The sequence below is a fragment of the Cryptosporidium ryanae genome, assembly GCF_009792415.1.
Source record: "Cryptosporidium ryanae isolate 45019 chromosome Unknown contig_27, whole genome shotgun sequence".
NCBI lineage: Eukaryota > Apicomplexa > Conoidasida > Eucoccidiorida > Cryptosporidiidae > Cryptosporidium > Cryptosporidium ryanae.
This window is the reverse complement of record NW_027125546.1, coordinates 1-21,641: the sequence shown is the minus strand read 5'-3', so window position 1 is coordinate 21,641 and position 21,641 is coordinate 1. Positions and strand designations below refer to the sequence as shown.

General features: G+C 31.8%; 11 protein-coding genes across 11 annotated transcripts; 6 read left to right on the top strand and 5 right to left on the bottom strand.

Moving 5' to 3' along the window:
* Positions 1–20: 20 nt before the first annotated feature.
* FG386_001677 (UIM domain and EF hand containing protein that also has a conserved domain between) lies at positions 21–1,829 on the bottom strand (the record flags this gene model as incomplete). The annotated part of the gene is made up of 1 exon (XM_067341070.1): positions 21–1,829. One exon carries the CDS (start codon positions 1,827–1,829, stop codon positions 21–23), a length of 1,809 nt encoding a protein of 602 aa, XP_067196878.1.
* A 706-nt stretch (positions 1,830–2,535) lies between these two features.
* FG386_001676 (uncharacterized protein) lies at positions 2,536–3,300 on the bottom strand (the record flags this gene model as incomplete). The annotated part of the gene is made up of 1 exon (XM_067341069.1): positions 2,536–3,300. One exon carries the CDS (start codon positions 3,298–3,300, stop codon positions 2,536–2,538), a length of 765 nt encoding a protein of 254 aa, XP_067196877.1.
* A 458-nt stretch (positions 3,301–3,758) lies between these two features.
* Positions 3,759–4,010, top strand: FG386_001752 (uncharacterized protein; the record flags this gene model as incomplete). Its single annotated transcript, XM_067341145.1, has 1 exon — positions 3,759–4,010. The coding sequence occupies one exon, from the start codon at positions 3,759–3,761 to the stop codon at positions 4,008–4,010; it is 252 nt and encodes an 83-aa protein (XP_067196953.1).
* A 1,241-nt stretch (positions 4,011–5,251) lies between these two features.
* Positions 5,252–7,510, top strand: FG386_001751 (uncharacterized protein; the record flags this gene model as incomplete). Its single annotated transcript, XM_067341144.1, has 1 exon — positions 5,252–7,510. One exon carries the CDS (start codon positions 5,252–5,254, stop codon positions 7,508–7,510), a length of 2,259 nt encoding a protein of 752 aa, XP_067196952.1.
* A 24-nt stretch (positions 7,511–7,534) lies between these two features.
* On the bottom strand, positions 7,535–9,034 carry FG386_001741 (uncharacterized protein; the record flags this gene model as incomplete). The annotated part of the gene is made up of 1 exon (XM_067341134.1): positions 7,535–9,034. One exon carries the CDS (start codon positions 9,032–9,034, stop codon positions 7,535–7,537), a length of 1,500 nt encoding a protein of 499 aa, XP_067196942.1.
* A 455-nt stretch (positions 9,035–9,489) lies between these two features.
* Positions 9,490–13,572, bottom strand: FG386_001730 (uncharacterized protein; the record flags this gene model as incomplete). Its single annotated transcript, XM_067341123.1, has 1 exon — positions 9,490–13,572. The coding sequence occupies one exon, from the start codon at positions 13,570–13,572 to the stop codon at positions 9,490–9,492; it is 4,083 nt and encodes a 1,360-aa protein (XP_067196931.1).
* Positions 13,573–14,187: 615 nt separating this feature from the next.
* FG386_001719 (aspartyl aminopeptidase) lies at positions 14,188–15,570 on the bottom strand (the record flags this gene model as incomplete). The annotated part of the gene is made up of 1 exon (XM_067341112.1): positions 14,188–15,570. One exon carries the CDS (start codon positions 15,568–15,570, stop codon positions 14,188–14,190), a length of 1,383 nt encoding a protein of 460 aa, XP_067196920.1.
* A 356-nt stretch (positions 15,571–15,926) lies between these two features.
* FG386_001708 (uncharacterized protein) lies at positions 15,927–17,615 on the top strand (the record flags this gene model as incomplete). Its single annotated transcript, XM_067341101.1, has 1 exon — positions 15,927–17,615. One exon carries the CDS (start codon positions 15,927–15,929, stop codon positions 17,613–17,615), a length of 1,689 nt encoding a protein of 562 aa, XP_067196909.1.
* A 662-nt stretch (positions 17,616–18,277) lies between these two features.
* On the top strand, positions 18,278–20,119 carry FG386_001697 (dolichyl-phosphate-mannose-glycolipid alpha-mannosyltransferase involved in GPI anchor biosynthesis; the record flags this gene model as incomplete). The annotated part of the gene is made up of 1 exon (XM_067341090.1): positions 18,278–20,119. One exon carries the CDS (start codon positions 18,278–18,280, stop codon positions 20,117–20,119), a length of 1,842 nt encoding a protein of 613 aa, XP_067196898.1.
* Positions 20,120–20,326: 207 nt separating this feature from the next.
* FG386_001686 (uncharacterized protein) lies at positions 20,327–20,878 on the top strand (the record flags this gene model as incomplete). The annotated part of the gene is made up of 3 exons (XM_067341079.1): positions 20,327–20,389; positions 20,460–20,601; positions 20,808–20,878. 3 exons carry the CDS (start codon positions 20,327–20,329, stop codon positions 20,876–20,878), a joined length of 276 nt encoding a protein of 91 aa, XP_067196887.1.
* A 563-nt stretch (positions 20,879–21,441) lies between these two features.
* Positions 21,442–21,618, top strand: FG386_001675 (DRG-like OBG family GTpase fused to an RNA binding domain TGS domain; the record flags this gene model as incomplete). Its single annotated transcript, XM_067341068.1, has 1 exon — positions 21,442–21,618. A coding segment is annotated over one exon (177 nt), but the record flags the coding sequence as incomplete, so codon positions are not given.
* Between the last annotated feature and the right edge of the window lie 23 nt (positions 21,619–21,641).

Below are 21,641 nucleotides of genomic sequence, written 5' to 3'. Positions count from 1 at the left end.
TAATCAATATATTGTTCCCTCTATAACTTTATTATAGATAACTCTGTTTCAATAATTGTGTCTCTGCTCCATCTTGTCTGTAAAATAGATATAATGTCAATCTCTTCTGCTATTTTTGCACTATTTGAATTGTGATTAATATTTGTTACACTGTTACTGTATTTATTATATACGCCTTTTACAATATCAAAGTTTTCTAAATTAAATATAGTTGATTTAATTATTTTAATAGAATTTTCAGTTTGTCCGTCAAATAAATAAACAGTGGTCCAAAGTCTAAATTTGCCATAATTATTGTCTTTATAAATTCTCTTGCTATTTAAAATGTACTCTCTCAAGTCGTTCCACAAAACTATCCCATTTTCCGAAATTTTATTAATCTCATATAAATATTCTTGCATATTAACATCAATTAAATAGGGTTGGATTTGGTGCTCTAATATAAATCCTGAGTTATCTGAATCATATTTTTGAAACGACTTTTCCATTTTCTGCGTTAATTCTTGATACGGAGATAATATACATTCAGTATAATTGAATGTAAAACAACACTTGTAGTGATTTTTGTTACATATAATCCATATTGGAAATAACGGATATTTATAATTTAAACCAACTGAACAGTATCCTAGTGCTTCATGCTCTGTTAGGTAACCTATTATTGATTTTTTTTGTATACCTTTAAGCACAAATGAATCACTTGAACCATCTAGTGTTTTAATTCCGTCAAAAACGTTAGATACAGAATTTCCTGTTAAACACAAATTTACTAGTTCTTGATTGCACTGGCCATATAAACCTATCAATGGATTCGACTGGTCGTCCATGTCATCTTTCACCTTATCTATAGTTCTAGATTCTATTATTGTTAGTAGCAGTGAAAACAAAGATCCCTTTGTGTTGAATATATTTTCACAAAGTCTCTTACTATAGTAGTTATATACGTCCATGATGTTGTCATATTCAACATAATATAATTGAAATTCTAATGAATTTATGTCTACATTATTGAATTGGATTATTCTGTATTTACTATTATGAGCAGATTGAAACAATATTATACATATAGATTCTATTAATGATTCAAAACAGTTTTGTTCTGATATATTATTCAAATAATGAACTAAATTTGTCTCGTTCTTTATTCTTTTTTGATTAAATATTAATTGCATTATTATTAAACCGTTCAGGGATGACAATATACCACATGGACCACCTCCTTGTTGTATTAGACAGTTGTTCATATTTGTAATGTAGTTGTCTATTAACAGCAGTCCACTGAAACCATTGTCATTGCTGCTACTAACTTTTAAACACTGACCAAATTTAAATTTTAGTGTATGATTCACCCATCTATGTATATCCTCTTTTTGAGACAGTAAATTGCCTCCTCTACCAAATACCGTCTCTATTAATCTAGCGGAATTTGCATATGGCAACATTCTCAACTCCAAATCGTTTTCACAATTATATTTATTTTTAAAACATATGTTATTGACAAAATAATGCTTCTTTCCATTGCTAATACTGCTTATATTATCATTCCATATTATATTTTTAATATATTGAATATCTTCGCTGCTTTTGTTGCTACCATGTAATATTATGTTCATAAACTCGTTTTTTTTTGAATTCAAGTAATCCAATAAGTCATTTATTTTTGGTGAACTCATCAATTCAGATTCTACTGTCTTCTCACTTGAGGTATCGTTGTTTATATTGGAGTTAATTCCTGCATTGTAGTCCTTCAAGGAATCCACTAGTGCTCGTTGTAAATCCAAGTTCTCATAGTCGTCCAACTCATTTTTAGGAAAATATCTGCCGTTCATTTTTATGTTTATATAAAACAGCTGACTTACACTTGTACAACAGTCAAGACACAAGGATGTATGTATTCCTCATGTACATATATCAGATATTATTTATATGCGATGTGTAATGTAACCAATATCCTCCTACTTTCGTCCTGTTTTGTATGTGATGTTGATTACTAAAAACTAGTTCTGCCTCATAATAACCAAAATCACCAAAATTTAATGAGTGTCTTTCGATAGATAATAAGTCCCCAATAGTATATGTAGGTCCTATTGGCCTATTCTATTGTGTATTATTCTAACGTTGTATCTTGTTTAAGTAGATTTCACACAAGTAAAAAAAGAAATTCAGGAATAAAGCACTTCTATTGTAGTCTTTTTATATTTAGTGCTGGACAATGTATCGCGTATACATGTATATGTATATATATGTATAATATTCCTCTGTTTGTGCTGGCTTAAAAATCAGTAAGTATGAGAAATAGAAAGAAAGAGGCGCCAATGCACTCGAGAAAAAATATGTTTCTCGCTTATTGATATAAACTACTTTATATACAAAATTAGTTTTTTAGTAGATATTCACTAGCTTGTTTGAATGAGTGAGTACATAAAGAACAACATAAAGACTACTCAAGAGCTGTATACCGTATTTGTTATGAGTAAACATGTTTATAGCGTCTTAGGGTCGGGTCGTTACTGATACACTTTCCGGTAGATAGATTTATCTGAGAGAGTGTACTTTTTTTTGTTCGATAAATTTGCTTTTGTTGACATCGTTATTAGAGTTTTTGTAAGAATCCTTTGTTTCTGGATCATCTTCCTCGTTCTCCTCCGCAAGCATGTCTCTTTTGTTCTTGTATACGGCAAACCCGTATATTCTTGGAACGTAGTACTGACAGGGGTTTCCTTTAGAATTTGAAATACCGAACTGCAAAGTGAATAGAGGAGCAAAACTGGTGCCGAAGAAAGCTCCGTCTAAAGATGAGAGTCTTGCAGATTTAGGTGTGTAAACTTCATTGCACGAAGGACAGAATACTTTGCAGCTATTTACATTTGGTAAGTCACTTAATCCTATGGGTAGCAGTGGAGAATTATTGCACGAAACGTTTGGACACAATCCGTATTTTTGTATTTGATATTTTTCTGACATTAAGTGCATTCCTTTTGACGTCATTATATACCTTGCGTGAATCAATCCATACAACAACTGGGCAGACGATTCTATTGCTCCAATTTCATCTTCACTAAATCCGTCATCTATCCTGTCTAATATCATGTCTAACGCATCGTCGTAGTACATTACGTGTTCACTTAGCCCCGTTAAATTAAAATCATCAATTATATATTCTTCATCTACCTCTATGAAGAATTCACTCTTTTTTAGTGAACAGAACCATTCTATCCAACTAACCTCTTCTTCGTAATCAAGTTCATTGCCTGAAAACGAATATTCCATGCTATCAGCTAAATCTGATGTGTTGTCCATTCTTTGAATTTATTGGTTGAGAGTGTTACTATCTTAATTGTTTATTCAACTAACATGTATCAGATATACTCCTGGTTCTATCACTTTCACAATAAATCTGCTTTACAGACGCTATTTTGCAAAATATACAGTTAAAATTGTAAATAATTTAAAGAATACATTTCGCATCCAGAGACCGGGTATTGGGCGCATTTAATTTGTCTTGATAAATGGCATCTAATTCGGAAATTATTCTTCAGAATTTAATTGCCTTTTATAAATAGCCATTTAACTATATTGAACACGGGCTTCACATATTTTTAATCATATTAATTTCAATTCTAATTGAGAGATTTTTCCTTCTTCTCAAGTGGGTTAAGTGAACTTAACGTTTTATTATACAGCATCTGTTTTATACATCGCCATACACCTTTTAATTCACATATGTTTATGTTGTTGTCCACACCTGCTGTACTATTATGAGCATTCAAGAGGTAGTGACAGACAGAATCAAAACTTCTCTTAATCCAAGCTTTCTTGAAGTGATTGATGTTAGCAATTGCAATTGTGGATACATGTTTAAAGCCACGATAGTGTCCGAGTCGTTTTTAGGGAAAAAGTTACTCGAAAGACAAAGGTTAGTAAATGAATCCATTGGTGACGTATATGAAAAAATACACTCTTTAACAATGAAGTGTTATACACCAGATGAATACGATCAAAAATCATGATTTGTAAGATGTGTCGTTTATTCTGTTACTTTATTCGGATAAACACTAAATTATGCGACAAATTGCTTACTTAGTTTTAATTTTAAATCTTATTCTGTATCCGACCATATTGAAACTGAGGATTATAGTCTCACTATTTATCGTCTTCGCTAAATGTCCGAGTTTGAATAAAGAGAGAAAATTCCAAGAAATCTGCAATTTAATCGTCTACTCACCGTTTTGTATTTGTGAAACGTTCCTACTCTTGAAAAGAGGTGAATGGACGACTTGCACGTACAGAAAGGAGTCAAACCGAGTGGAAGCTAGCTGGTATCAACAATACAGAGATTTTTTGAAGTTAACATTATCTTTCACGTAAAGTTGTAGCCAAACGTGATAATGCATTGACTAATAAGGCGGAAACACTATTATTTACACACAACCTTGATGCTATGTTATGTTAAACCCAAGTCGGGTCTAAAAGCCCGAATTAAACTGAATTTTAATACAAAAAAGAAGAATAAGTAACCTGAACATAAGAGTTGCTTTTTAAGCAAGGTTCGAATTCAAGTGTTTTCACGAAAACCACAACAGCAACAAAGACAAGTGTTCCAGTCTCGTGATGAATGACTGAAGCGGAATTACAAAGGCGTTGTATATAGTGCAAACAAATATCTTCGACTTTAAAGAGCAATGGGACACTCTAAATTTTGTTTGAATGAGAAAATTGCATTTCGTTAAATCAAAATCATGTATCGAATAAAGGTGAAATTAAAAAGAACGCAATGGTTCTGACGGGAACAGACATTATGGTGAAAACAACACGGTTGCAAAATTCGACAGTTCTGATATCTCATAAAAATGGGATAAATACAAGATTCAGGAAACACATAAAATGATCTCTAAGTTTTGGCGCCTCGATTTTCAAATTAATTTATAAAGGAGAAATGTACCCAGATGGAGGGGAGCGAGAATTAGCAGGATAAGCATGTTTTGATGTTGCTTTTTGCTTTTAATTTGTGTTTAGTAAGAGAGGTTTATTATACATATGTCTCATATTTGAGAAGACCAGGTTAGGAGTTTTTATTATTCTAAGAAGGCACTATAGAAAGCGCTTGGGAGATAGAAAATACTAGAAAGCACGGCTAGAATCGGGGAGAGAAGCCAGGTTTAACAATATAACTTTCTTTGATTACAGAAATATATGGCTATTGTTTCCAGTACCTGATAGCGCAGTATTCGGAAGAGTGAGGTTGAGAAAAATGCTGTGTGTAGGATGCGGGATAAACCATAAAGTACAGGCATTCATACTCGTGATTATATTTTTCGTGCTTAAATATGCGAGTAAAGCAGAGGGTAATGCGAGCGTTGAGGTTGTGTCCGACGCAGACGATGACACAAATGGGAGTGAAGAGGGCAGCATAACTTATATGGAGTCTCCGTGTAATAACGAATTGTTGAGTAGATTTAAAAACTGTGTATCGCTAAATCCCGTTATATTAAATAAAAGAAAGGAGAAAACCCGATACCACTCATCGCTACTGTATTTAGCAGACTATATAGTGGAGGAGAACGGTGTGGTTGTAAAAGAGAAAGTGGTGCTCAAAAGATCAGTCGGGTTGAATACACTAAAGTTGAATAACACAGAAGAAGAGGGACTGAGTAGTATAAGGATACAAGAAAACGACGAAGCGAATACCAGCTACTTGAATACAAAGGTAGACAAGGAAGAGGGCGAGATAATGAAGTACTTGCAGGATTCGAATTACAAATACATGCCAAAATTAATAGACCCAAATTGCAACAATACAGGATGGTTAGTAATAGGTTACTTCGACGGCATATCCTTACAGGAGTTTTACCAGGGAATATATAAGGACGTAGACGATATAAAGATCCAGAACGACCATAAATTTCAGGACAGGATGGTGCTTAAAAAAGGCGTAATATACAAGGAGTTACACGACTATTTGGGTAAAAAGGACGCAGACAGGGACGACTTTTACTTCAGTTTGTTGTTGTCGCAATACAACTCCATATCACATGTCTATGTAGAATTGCTGAAAAAGGGAATAATACACTGTAACATGAGCCCGTCGTCAATAATGATAAAAAAAGGTAAATTGGGCATGCATCCGGACGACATTGTGATACTGGATTATTCAAATTCAGTGAGGTGGAATACAGAAACAACGCAAGTGTTCTTTTCTGACATAAAACAGTCGTGTGTGCCGGACCTACGGCCGATATTGGCATTTTTGCTGTCAGACTTTAATGTGTACATCCCTCTGTCATCATTGGATGTAACATTTTTTGGTAGAATCTCGTTGGCGCCACTTAATATTGTTTCGACAATAGAAGAGTCTGCATATTCGGGACAGTGCATTGACTACAACAATTTGTTTAGGGATTACTACAACACACACTTCAACTGCAAGGACTTGCTTGTTGACTATAAGATAAACGACTTTAACTTCATAGACTGCAATACACAACTTCCGCACAACACAGCACTACCTTATAACTTCAAGGTGTTTCACTTTTGCCAAAAAACCTGCGGAGTATGCAACAAGGAGTGCGAGAGCTTGGTGTCTATAATGAATAACGACTTGTATGAGGAGACACTGATGGACGATGATCTGGACGTCCACGCTTTTGGCAGTGGGAGGAGCCTCGACGACGGGGTTGACGGCGGCACTGGGACCGAGGATGCAAATGAATACAGGTATGAAAGGTACAACAGTTACGGAAGAGGCAGGAGATACGCTGGTCAGAAGAGTGAAAGCGTTATAAGGGAGAAGTTAATTAAAAAGCTGTTTAAAGCATGTAAAACCAACTACGAATTGTTGTCTAGGGAGAGCTTTGTGAATCACTGGATTAATGACTTGTGGGTGGAGGAAATTAACGGAGACGAAATTCAGAAGGAGAGGTCAGAATCGCTTCTGCTTGGATGCAAGTGGTGCATAAAGCACCAAAAGGTACTGCAAAGCATATTAATATACTACGATTTGCCGTATATAGTGTTGTATCCGAATATAGACTTGTTTATAGGAGATGTGAACGTATTAATAAATTCACACAAAACTATAGAAAACATGTTCAAGAACTACTTGGTGAACCTGAATGCGGATGTATTTAGAAGCATACTGTCGGGAAATGCACCTTTATATTTAGATGAAAAAGGCAAGGACAAGAATAGAAACTGCAACTTTTTGCACAAATGGAGGGATGCTGAGTATAGAAATAGCATTAATCACCACTTATTTATCCGAGGCGAATTTTGCAATAGCGAATTTAATTTGATAAATGAATACGAGAATGTGCCAAGCGGATTACTGTATTATAGGATAGTTAGAAGGGAGTTTATTTATATAAATGTAAAGATAATAAAGCACGCCTTCGTCGGCTACATGTTCAAGGGATTCAGCTCAAAATACAGAGAAAGAGTCATAGAAATGTTAAGGACTTACTCGCTTAAACTGCTACCCAGTTCTCTGAAGAACTTTTTGGTGTATTACTGATCAAGTTATGTGTATATCCACTAGTCACCGCCTTTTCATGGTTCTTAAGATCAGCTTCAGATCTGACAAAAGGCTTTCTTGAGTTTTAACGACGCCACAAAGTTTGCTCACTGTTTCGGGAAGTTGTTTGCATTCATCATAAGAACAACTGCTGTAGTTGCTGTTGTAACATGGCCACGATTTCCTTTCAGATATGTTCAGAGCATTAAGGTTGTCTTCGAGCTTTGCTTCGCTTTTGCTATTTCCAGTTTTGTACCTAAAACAATTGCATTTTGAAAAGGCGTTGCTATTTTGCTTTATAACATCATTATTTTTAAATAAATCATCATTCGAAAAATCGGAGTTTTTAACTAATGCATGCCTGTTATTAAGGCACCCTGAGGGAAATGGAGGAAAGTCGTACTCTTCATTTGAATTAGAGGCTTTTTTTTTAATGAGTGGCAACTGTTTTTGCATTTTGATTATGTTCAGCGTCCAAATAACCAAATTGCAAAACACCTCATCATTTATGGACGAGTTCTCGCCTAGTGAATTCGAATAGTCTCTAGAACTCGTGTCAAAGAACCCATTGCTAAGCTCAAAACTGTTAAATACGTTATCATTGCTTGATATATTAATGTTTCTTTTGTTGACAATAACTCCACTGTTGTTGTAAAAATTCAACTCGGCCGACTTGCTTTTGTTAATTAAAGAATAAATCTGTTTATGAATGTTCTTGTTTATGTTACTGATGTTGTTTAACTTAAACAAAATTAAATCGATTGCATTGTATGTTATCATGCATTGTACCGGCTCACTCGTTTTCTCTGGCCAAAGATAGTAGTCTATTACATTACCGTTTTCATTGTTCACCAACTCGGCATTTGACAGATTGTAGCCTGATAAAATTGCAATGCACTTCCATAATGTTTCATTTTTAAAAAACTCTTTAATGTAATTGCACTTTTGGCTGCCGTCCTTACTCTCGTAATTGCCGTTTAAACTCGCAGTATTTGCATTTATCAACTCGAATTCACACTTAACACTGTCAAGTATTCTATATAATTCAGAACCAAAGCTAAACTGATTGAATATTAAATTACAGTCGTTATTGTCCTTAATGTTTGAAATAAGATAAATAACTACCTTTATGAGGTCGACCAATTTACTGTCGTTGTAGTCTATTTTATCAATACTACTTTTATTTGAGTAGGTATTCCACAACTGCAAAAACTTCATTCTTATTATGGATCTATCGTTTTCGTTGCTGCAATTAATGCTCTTTAAATTGTAGCTGCAACTGTCTCCTGTGTGATTCGGGCTGCTACTCTCTTCCATTTCATTTTTGTTACCTAAGTTATACTTGGAAACGCCCTTGTACTTAATTTTGTCTCTGTTCATGTTTATTTTAATGTAATAGTCACTTATTATCTTGCATGTTGCGTTCATACTCCTCATTTTAACCAAGTCCACCAGTTCCAAGTACGAAAATACGTTCATTATCAGCTTTGTATTGTTGATTACTTTCCTTTCGCCGATTCTCATTTTCCCTAAGATTTGAATATTTCAACTGGACTCTCCCTTGTACTTTTTGTATCTTCTGTCTTACTTCCCTCGGATAGATTTACATGTATTTACTTAACTATATAAGTTGAAGGCAAATGAGCCTACGTGAACTTTTCTATTGAAAATGAACTACTAAAATTCAGTTATTGAAAACTAATGATTTTTTGTAGGGCCTTAAATTTACACACATCTAGGCACAATATAGAATTTTCCCTAATGTTAAAAATTAATAAAAAGTACAAGTGACCATAAGCACACACACAAAAAAAAAAAGCTATAAAATAGTTAAAAACAACTGCTTGTTTGTTTTGTATTACAATTAATTCAGACACTACCACAAATTTTAGTGGTTGGCCATACTATTGTAAATCAAAATGAGTACGGCAGTCGCAGATGGGCTCTTATTTTTGCATTGAGACGAAACAAACCACAAATTAATTTAGTACTCTGTAAATGTTTATTAAATCAGCAAATGAGAAACACATTATTTGCAACTTCACAAATTCACCAGAAATATAGTTTATACAGTTTCTTTTTTCGTCTATAAATTCTCTTGGAAAATTGCAATTTAATATGTAAACACACTGATTGTCGCTTTTACCGTCACTATATGTTTGTTCACCTTCATTATTGTGATATAAAAGTTGAATGGAGTTGAAGCTGTTAATTAGATTTTTGATGTTCCACTTGAATCTTTCATTTTTAACACTTTTGCTATTTTTAACTAAAAATTGCTTGTTAAACAAATAATCAATTATGCCATCTGTATAATCAGCATTTAATGAAAAATTGGTTTCGTTATAAATATAAAGCCAAGGTGTATCTGTGCATTTTATATATTCTATAGAAATCATTTTTGTTGGAATTGTTAGAGATTCTGTAAAACCTTGAGCATTCCTGTTTTTTTTAAATGAAAAATCTGATATATAAATAGTTTTTTGAGTTGAATTGTAGTGAATAAATGCGTACTGCCAAATGTCATTGCAGCATTCTTTAACACTAATGTGTATTCTAGACAGGATTTTTGTGTCCCTAATAGCGTCCTTTGTTCCTTTTTTGTACTTTCTTAGATGTTGCTCCATTTCGTACAAGGATATGTTTAGTGAGTCCTTTTTTATACTAATATTGTTAAGGTGATTTTTAAATAATAAAAACTCCGTAATCCAGCTGGTGAATGTCAAGAACTGCATTTGTCTTGCTTTTATATGGTTTTCTATGTAATTTTCAAATAAACTAAACCTCGAGGAGTCACCTTCGGCACTTAATGATAAAAATTCAGCGAGTTCCCACTTTTTGTTTGTTTTGTATGCAATGTATGCAATCAGCAACGACCAGCATAATATGTTTTGAAATGAACTCAACAAAAGCAGCCTTATTGAGTTACTAATTGAATTTTCTGCATCTATACTAAACAAATTTAAAGAAAAAACCAATACTATTGCGGTTATTAAAGTCACTTGAATTACTCCCATAAAGTCTGAAAAAAAAATAATTTTACTTAGTTCTGATTTAAGACGTTTTCTCTCGTAAACTATACTATCTATGTATAAATTTAGAGCTTCGTTAAATACACTTGTCATCACGTCCTCATAGGTATTGAGATCTTCTCCGTTTTCACCATCCAAGTTTGCAATTCTGTTTAAATAATTTACGTAATCATTGAAAAATAGTTGAGAAAATGATATTACTCTTTTAATTGTTATGTTGAATATGATGCAATTTACAAGATACAATGATGCGTAGTTTAATAGTGGATTTGTCAATACCAAAAACATATGTGACGCTATCCTAGTCTTGATGTTTTTGTAATTCACCACTTTCATCACTAAAAGGGGGATTACTATATTAAATAACAGAAATAAAATCAGTATTAGTGACGATATTGCTGATAGCTTAACTCTTTTGTTTTTTATAATTGGAAATACTCTATTTTTGTAGTAGCGTATGGATTCACTCCAGTCGTATTTTTCCTCGTATTCATCTCGAGGTGTCACTTTCGTTCCGTAATTAAATTCAACTTTAGGCGATAAAAACAGTTTCTTTATATCGAAAGCCATGAATGAATTTCTGTATTTCTCAGTAAATACTGAACTATTCATTATTCTCGTACTTGAAACGTTTTCCTCTTCATTTGTTTCCACGTTAGTTTTTTTTAATGTTAAGTGGGGATCCTCATCTTCAATAAAACTACTTTTACTGCTTGTTAAAGTATTGGATTTATCATCAATATGATTTTCTTTATCTAACCCATAAAAATTGTCACTTTTATCATTGTCTTTATCGTAATTAATTTTTTCATTGCCATTATCGTATATATTTTCAGTATCCTTGATTTTTTTAATACTATCTATGCTAAATCCATAATCGTACCTTTCCAGGTCTAATTTTGTTATACAACTATCTACTTCTATATCTTTTGTTCTAGTTGTGTCTTCCTTTTCAAATTGATCCATTGAAATTTGATAAGAATCACTCTTTTTTTCAACAATATCATTGACACTGGCATTCTGTTTTTGGTCGTATTCATTTAAATTACTATAGTTATTTTCGTAGTATTCATCTTTTATTACTAAAAAACTCTCAAATTTGTTAATTTTACTGTCATTTAACTCGTCCAGTAAGATCTGTTTGTTTGAAATAACATCTGAATTGCAGCTTTTATATTCATTTATATTAACTCCGAATTGACTGCTCCTTCCAATACGATTGTTATTGTTATTTTTTGTGAATATAAATGTAGGATAATCGACTTCAGTGTTTGATATTTTAGTTGAAACAATGTTAGAAGAAGATAAAGAGAATGTTTTATTTGGCTCACATGTAGTTAATTCATTGTTTGATAAAAAGGTAGATGGTGCTCTTGTACTCATTTCTTCTTTATAATTATTAATTGCCTCTTTACCGTAACATGTATTTGCTTTATAATAATTATCATTATTGGTTGAACTACTCTTATTTTTTAATGATCTTAATAAACCTATCGGATTTATTTTATTATTTGAACATCCACCTAACTCTTTTATTGGTGGTATTGTAGTTTTTATTTTCCTTTTGCTACTAACCTCAAGCAAATCGGATCTAAATGGTACTGGGTTTAATAATTCACCATTCATGCTATTTCCCTTATTCTCCCTTATTTCTTCACCTGCTTCTATCCATAGTTTATCAAACAATTCATTAAATTCCTCTTCGTTCTTAAATATACTGTAATTATGATTATTTTTATATTTATTGACATATATTTTAGTTACGTCTATCTCGTTATCTCTGTTGTTCATTATATCAACATCAATATTGAGTCCATCAGTATCCCTAACGTCTGAATTATCATTACTATAGACATTATCTGTTGTATATACGTTATTATATTCAACACAATAGTTGATGTCACTATTCACACTGTTTTTGTCACTTTCGCTGTTTTTAACTTCTATTATCTCCTCAATTTTTATACCTTTATCCTCGTACTCTCCCACTGGTATCACTTTGCAATTTGAGGACGAGATTGGAATATACCTATCTATATTACTAATATTTATTTTGTTCTTAATTATATCTTGACCACCTTCTGTGATTTTCATATTAGATACACTTTCCGCTATTTTTACATCGCTAAATTTGCTTTTATTAAATAATTTATATGAGTAATTTTCATATTCATAAATTACGTCTCGATATTTTTTGTGAAACGCAAAATCCTTATTCTCAATGACTGTATTGTATTCAAGTGATATTTCCTCAACATTATTATCAGCTACCTTAAATTCATCGTCTCTATCCCCAAATTTACTACACCCTATACTTATTTCCTTAATAATATTCATAGCTAATTCGGTGTTTTCTTTATTTATTTCTTCTATCAATTTTTTGTCTTGGTTATCTCTACTTAAATAAAAATTACCATTATTATCATCTATTATACTGGTTTTTAATTCATTTTGCTCAGTTAATTTGTAGCCAGTATCATCAAAAACATAGTGGTAATTGAGATAGTCAACTTTCTTATCACTGTTAACTACATCATCTTTAAAGTTGGGATATTCGTTTCCATTTAATGTTAAACAATCATCATTTACTTCGCTATTTGTTAAACTGTTCACTTTTTTATATGATGTATCATATATTGGAAGTTTAAACTTTGGTATTTTTTTGCTTTTACTTGAACTTAAACTATCCAGAACTTGTAAATTTAAACTTGTGCTTTTATCATAACCTAAACCAGTTACACTACTATTTGCTTCATTGTAATTACTGCTATTTATGTAATAATTATCATCATAAATGTTACTTCCTTTATTGTACGAAACATATTCGTCTTCTCGTTTCTTAATAGTGTTTTTGTTCAGACATGAACTATCACAGTCATCACTAATTTCACTGTTGTCAATACTTTTTCTTTTATTTATATTTATTCCAGGAGGTGATCTATTTGTTGCACCTAATATTATGCTTAACGGGATATTGCTAGACTTAAGTTCTTCAATAATATCATTTTTAAATCTTATCCCATTATTCATTTTCCAATTTTTTTCCTATATTATTCTTAAACTAATCTATTCAACATTAATTATAATCGCAACTGTAGAAATGTGACACCAAAAAATATATTCATTAACTTTCTATGAAATAGAAAACACGAAAATAATATAATTTAATACTTATTAAAAAAAATTGTTCTTTACTTTGCTAATCTATATTATTATTAGATATATTTATTTTATTTATAAATAAATATTTAATGTGCCACTATCAGATAATTAAGCATGGCGGGAGGTATTAGTTCCATTTCAATTTTAATTGCATGCATGTATGCATGTAAAATAGCGAATAATTATGTTGCAGTAAAAACAAGACAAAGTTGGAAAAAGGGCTTTAATGGAACAGTTGAACTAATTTTGATATCCAACTGTAGAATTACGTGTATTGGAACTACAGTGGGCTAATCTAACGCAAAAAATCGTGAATTGCTCCATGTGACACTTATACTTGTATGATTGTCATATTTATAATTAAAAACATAAATAATTAATATTTATATAAAGAGTAAATATAAAGAAAACAAAATAATTTCGTAAGTAAATTTAAACAAAAACAAGTTAAGTATCAACTGTCGTTAAACTATAGTGATTCGGTCACTCAAGCAATTTAGATTCAAATTTAACTTTAGACCAAGAAAGATAGAAAACTTTTATGAAATTCAGGAGATCAGAGATATCGGATGAATGCATAAACTCTCTGCATGAATGCATTGCAAGCATGCATGCTCCGATATCAGCAGTTCTAATTCCAATATTAGAGGCAACAATCGGTCCAATAGTAGAACCGCATGGAGAACCATTTTTAACTAAAAAATCTTGTGTTTTAATATTAAAATTATTTGCAATGGTTTTCAGAAAAGTCCTTGTGGTGCAATCTGTTGTATATGCCTGATTAAAATTTGTTTTGATTACAATTCCATTATTGGGTTGCGGTTTGTATTTAGGTTGATGTCTTTCAGAATAATTAGGATGTACAGAATGAGCCATATCAACACTTAATAAAATAGATCTCTTCATAATTTTGTAAAAGTCAAAGTTAATATCTCCTTTATTTTGTTGTTTGAGATCGCCTGATCTGGAAATTCGATCAAAAATTGTATTTAAAGACTGTTTAAGAAAATCAGATTGAGCACCAGAGAAAGACACACTGCCTACTTCTTCGTGGTCAAAAGCAACTGAAACTAGTAAGTCAGTCTTATTCCCATCACATGAATCTATTAGAGCTTTAAAACATGAATAAACACCACCTAAATTATCCAATCTTGGTGAATCAATAAATTCATTGTTTATCCCAGCATACCTTGACTCTACTGAATCCATTAAGCATAAATCAAACGAAGATACGTCCTGAGGTTTAATATTAATCTCACTGCATATATCTTCTAGAAGTTTTCTAGGTAGTGACAACAACTGTTCACCATATTTATCTGTATTATCAGTAGTTGACAATATTGGTTGTAGATGTCTTTCTTTATCGTATATAAACGAATTTCTTTCATCTGCTGTTGTAAGGTGAATTGCCAAGTTTGGTATTACACATATTGGTCTTTTGATATGAACAAGGTATTCGTTACATTTATTGTCCACAACTTTTCCTGCTACTCCAAGTCCCCTATCAAACCATGTGTGCCACAAACCACCTCCATATGTAGATACGCTTAACTGCGTATAACCTTCACTGCAAACTATTGAGTTTGGTCTTATTCTCAAGCAGGGACTGTCCGTATGTGATCCCGTAATAACCACCATACTTCTTTCGTCCTCCAAATTAAACTGTTCGCCTACTTTAAATGCAAGAACCGTACTGTAGTTGAATGTTAAGTAATATTTACCTCCTAATTTAATCTCCCTTTCATTGTCGCCTAGTTTCTCAAATCCGTTTTCTCTCAATAGTCTTATTGTCTCCTTCACTGAATGATATGGCGATCCTGTGTTGTTCAAGAATTCTAAAAACTTGTCAGATATTTCACTAGACATGTTTACGCGATTTAAAAATAATATATTTGTATATTTACTTATTCTATCTTAATCGCAAACTTGTAGTTTTTTATTTGGTAATCTCTCAAAGCATTATATTAGAATCTACCCCCACAAAGAAGGAATTGCGTTGTAGCGCCATTTATATGACAAGTCCCGCCTGACTATTACCCACAAAATAAAGTGATGAATTTATTTTTGGATGCATATAGGGTGATTTGAGTGGGGAGGATAACCTAATCTAAAAATAAATTTAAAATATTTGACCATAAAATTGAGTGGCAGAGATACCATTGGTGTTATTTTTCGTGAATTTGGGTTATAGGACAAATGACAAACTGCTTAGTTAAAATATAATGACAAAAGAGGTTATACTTAGATTTGAAGATGGAAGAAAAGACTCTGAAAGCTTAATTGAGAGGCATCGACCTGGGAATGTATCTCCCTGGTCAATTCCTCAAATTATGGGAATCCCTCCTTCCCCAAGAGCCGCACACACATGCGATCATCTTAGTGGAAGGCTTTTTTTGTTTGGAGGTTGGAACGGTCGCGAAGCCCTAAATGATTTTTATGTTCTATATATAAATCAGACACTGAAATGGCAAAAACTAATTCCCTCAAAGGAAAGGCCTTCTAGAAGAAACAACCACGCCTCTGCAGTTTATGGCGGAAATTCTCTACTTATACACGGAGGACACAATGGAAAAAGATGGCTTAAGGACATGTATGAATTTAAAACGTTAACTAAAGCAGAACTAGAGGGTAATGGCTACGAAAAATATGAGACCTGCTGTGAACTGAACGAAAAACTCATTGGAACCTGGACAAAATTAGAGGTTAATGGCAGCAATAGAAAACGACCATCTTCTAGAGCTTGTCATACAATAAGCAAAATAGAAAATAAGATATATCTGTTTGGTGGATATGATGGAACCAGATGCTACAATGATTTGTGGGTTTACGATATGGATAACAAGATTTGGAGCGAAATAGAAATAACAGAAAGAATACCAAAGCCTAGAAATGGCCATTCAAGTATAACTTGTAATAAAGGCGTATTGATATTCGGCGGTCATACTGGAAAGGAGTACCTATCTGATGTTGTGTTTTATGTTCCAGAACAGAGCAAATTTATTTATCCAGATATACATGGCACAGCTCCCTCCTCCAGAAAAGGTCATAGCATGACTCTGGTGGACGACTCTACTGTTGTTATGTTTGGAGGGTATGATGGAAAAAACAGATTAAATGATTTGTACATACTGGACGTATCTGAGTTGCCTTTTAATGTTATGTGGGAGAAAAGAACTGAGATTAATGATAACAATGTCTCAATTCCGACTTCAAGACAAAGGAGCACAATTACAAGTGTGAACTCGGGAAAATGCTTCATTTTTGGCGGATATGATGGTCATTCATGGAAGTCAGATTCATTTATACTAGATACAAGACTCTTTTTTGACTCAAAACACGTTAAAAATTTATCTTTACCTATGATTTATAATTTATCAAATTTAGTTGACAATCCAGAGTTTAGTGATATTGTTTTTGTATTGGAGAACAATGAAAGACTTTACGCTCACAAATGCATACTATCCACTCAAAGTGAATACTTTAATTCGATGTTCAAAATCGGGATGTCAGAGTCTCTGGGTAAAGAGGTAGTGCTTACACATATACCAAAAAGGGAATTCAAATCTATAATTAACTTCTTATATACTTCATTTATTGAAGAAACGGACATTCATGTTTTGTGCAATATTATGATACTTGCCGATTCATATAATATAAATTCACTATTTAACATGTGCATTAATAACATTAAACAAATGGTCAGTATCGATAATGTATGTGATGTTATCAGAATATCACATACATTGTCCATAAATGAACTGCTTATATACTGCATTAAATTTGCTTCTAATAACTTAGATTCAATTATTAACGACGAATCATTTATAAAATTGAAAAGCGAGCACCCTAAACTAGCAATGAAAATATCTGATGAAATAGTACTTCAAGCTAAATGTAAACAGCTCAACTAGAGACGCTAATACAGCGTATTTTTCATTTAAATGATTAAATAAATTCTAAAACATGTGTTTTTTTTCTAAATTAATTTGTGTTAAAAAACTATTCACCCAATAATGTGGGGGTGGGCAGTGTTGACTGCAACACAAGATTTAGGTAAATAATTAATTAAGGATAAAAGCTTCTAAAATAGAGAATTACTTGTTGTTTAAAATAGGATCGTTCACTTTTATTCATAATAGTTTAATGGCGTTTAAATAAATTATTTCATGTCATGTACATATAACTTTTGGTATTTTCCGAAAAAAATAAAATTCTACGTCTACCGGCAACCTCTAATTATTGGGTATCCGTTAGCCTCTACATTTTTTCCCTAAATATTTAAAAACAATTTGTACTGAATATGAATAGTTTTTAAATATTAAAATAATTGAGAAATACTGTTTAAATTTATTCTTCAAACGTATTTTTACTTGTACCTGCTATAACTACTATCTTACATTTTCATTCATATTTCGATTTAATACTAATTCCTATACTATTTTTAAATTATTTTTTAAGTACAAGTAAAAATATTTACATAAATTTATGAGTATTATGTGGATTAAACTCAGCAGAAGGATACTGTATAATTTGTGGTTGAATAGTTTCTTTCTGCTTTGATCATAGGATAATAATGTTTTTATACATATTGATATTGGCATTTAGAATATTTAATGCTATAATAATACAAACAACATACAATCCAGATGAGTACTGGCAATCACTTGAGGTTGCATATAAAATGGTTAATGGGTTCGGGTATTTAACATGGGAATGGGAGCCTTGTATATCTTTAAGAAATGCACTGCACCCACTCGTGTTTGCTGTATGCTATAGATTTATAATAAACCCGATTAAGCACTTATTCGGAAATAATGTGAGCTTTTTGTACTTAATTCCTAGGGTTTATCAGTCAGTATTCGCAACTTTGACAGATATAGGCACAAGTAAATTAGCCTACTTTATTCTAAATAACTACAATACAATTGAGAGTAAGAAGTGTGTAGAAACTCTTAGTACAAGCAGCAGTGTAATTTGTGAAGAAGAAAATTCTTATTTAACCGAACTAGAACACAAGTTTGATTATTTGAAAATGGACACATTTACGTTATTGTTATCAATGTCAAGTTGGTATTACTTCTTCACAATATGTAGAACGTATTCGCAATGTATTGAATGCTGTTTTAATGTCTGGAGCGCATACTATATTTACAAATCTATTTATTGCTATTCTGAAAATAAAAAGTATTTTAACAGTGAATATTTGTATTTTAAAAATATTTCATTAGGAGTTTTACTTTCAGCCATGAGTGTATTAATCAGAAGTTCGTCGCTTCAATTTTGGGTTTATTTTTATTTGATGTTTATTATCGAACAATTAATATCTACTAGAAACAAATCGACATGTATTTACAAAATTACTACTTTCGTTATTTTATGCATATTAATTGCAATTATATCCGTAATTGTAATGATTGTTACAGATTATTGGTTTTACAACAAATTAACTGTGCCAATCATTAATTTCGTTAAGTTTAATTTAATTGGGGACCCTGGTAAATACTACGGAAAACAATCAATTCTTTACTTTTTCACCGAAACTCCATTAGTAACTCTTTTTTCATATATTCCTTTGTTTATATCTGGAATATACGCGTCTTTAAAAGCAAGATTTGTTAAAAAAAATAAGCTATTCAGTATTTTTCAAATTACAACCTTTTTTATATTAATTACTTTTTCACTTTCATCTCACAAAGAACACCGTTTTATAATTCCGTACTTTCCATTTATAATGATAACTAATAGCATTGGTCTTCATTATTTGCTATATTTAAAGCAAAACAAATACAGTGTGACTAAAATATTTAATACATCCACATTCAAATACCTACTTATCATCCAAGCAATTCCTGCATTATTTTTCACAACATTTCACCAGAGAGGCGGAGAGAATGTTATTAGATATTTCTCTAGAAAAAAAGATTTGAATGAAAATGAGGATTCGATTTTCTTCATCTCTCAGTGTCACATGTACCCCATATATTCCTATTTGAATAAAAAAATACCGATAGGGTTTTTAGATTGCTCTCCTCCGATCAATGATAGTTATAAATACAATTGGAATCAGTTGTTGTGGAAACATAAAAATACCTCTGAGTTCCTACAAAAGCTGTTTATTGAAAATCATAATGACGTTTCTTGTGTCAGTCCTTATATTTCAACTCTCAGTACTAAAAACAGCAATAAAAATAACAATGTTGACTTTAAAAATTGCTTAAATTACAAATTTGACAAAAAGCTTTGTCCAAAACTCCCGACATATTTCGTGATTCATTCTTATTTTAATGAAAACATTAAAAACTGGCTTAAAATAAATAACTATAAATTTGAGCGAAAAATATTTGATTCATTTATTAGTGAAACTCCAAACGGATATGTCTTTTGGTCTTACTACTTCATTTACTCAATTTATTAAAGCTAGCATTTTATTGAACTTTAAATCAATATTTCAATTTTCCCACTTTACCGGAATTGCATGTCTGCATGCATATTATTCTTTTATTTCAAATTTCATGCACTGGTTAATTAAATAAAATTGAGTAAAGTAGATGTGTGAATGCATTGATTAATAGCTATTAACTTTTGTTAATATTCTTTTTTCTTTCGATACTATTTCTATGCTATGAGTGAAGAGGAAAACATACTTATATATGAAAAAGAGTCTTACACAGACAATGAAAAAGAGGTATGTATGAAGTTTATCCGATAATATTAGATGTTAACTTACTTTAATTTTAAATTTCAAAAAATACTAGAGTGATAACGTTGAAAATAACGCCTCGTTATTATCGCCTGTTTCGTGGTTGCAATTTGATGAGATTAAATTACACTCAGGAAAAAGCAAAACTAAGATGAAATCAAAATCAGAGAAACTTATTATCAAAGAGTTAACATATGGTATGTTTACCGTCATTATATTTTTTTAATTCATTATTTTCACTCATTTGTTACAATATCGCTCCTGCTCTAAATCAAACGCAATTTGTGTTGAAATAATCAACTAAAAGAACTCTGTTATTTAAAGGCAACTAATATCCACTCGAGATTTTGGGTAAGTATAAATACAATACAATCTTAATACTCACTATTAACACTATGTTAAGGGATCAATAACGAAAGTTATAGTTATTTCGGTAATAATTCAGATGTTTACATTGATGTTATTGTTATTTAAATTTGACCCAAATATTATTTAAAATTCAATAGTATCCAAAAATGTGAAAACAAATTGAAAAATGAGTTAAGACAAATAGACTGAGAAATAAAATGGGAAGAAAGAAACAAAGCAGAAGAAAACGTAACCAGAGAGATGTTGTTAAGTCCTCGCTAATAATTAGTTCGTTTGTTTCTAACTGATACTTTTTGTTTAATCCATACTTGCTCCTTTTTCATTTTATTGTTATCACATCAAACAATGATACCTGAAAACAAAACCCACAGTAAAAGGGATTAAATAATTTCTGGCGCCAATTATTTGTTTAGGTTTGACATAGTGATAATATAAACCTTAAAAGTAGGAAAATTTTGTTCAGAAACAGTAAAATAAAATAGAGGTAGAAAGAAGGTAGAATTGGATAAGGTAGTACTTCAAGTATATGAATACATTCCGTACACATATAGGAACATAATATGTACATTAGCGTATTTACGGTGACAAAAGATACTATTAATTAGACGATTAAACAGCAAGCACATAATCAAGAACTAAAGGAGAGTCAATTTGTGAATTAGCTTAAAATGAGTTTATTACAAAAAATAGCTGAAATAGAGGCCGAGATGGCCAGAACTCAGAAAAACAAAGCAACAAATTTTCACTTGGGACTACTGAAGGCAAAACTGGCTAAATTACGTGCCCAGGTAATAAGTGGGAGCGACGGAAAGGGAGGAGGAGGTGGTGGAAATGAGGGTTGGGATGTAAGCAAAACTGGAGAGGCGAG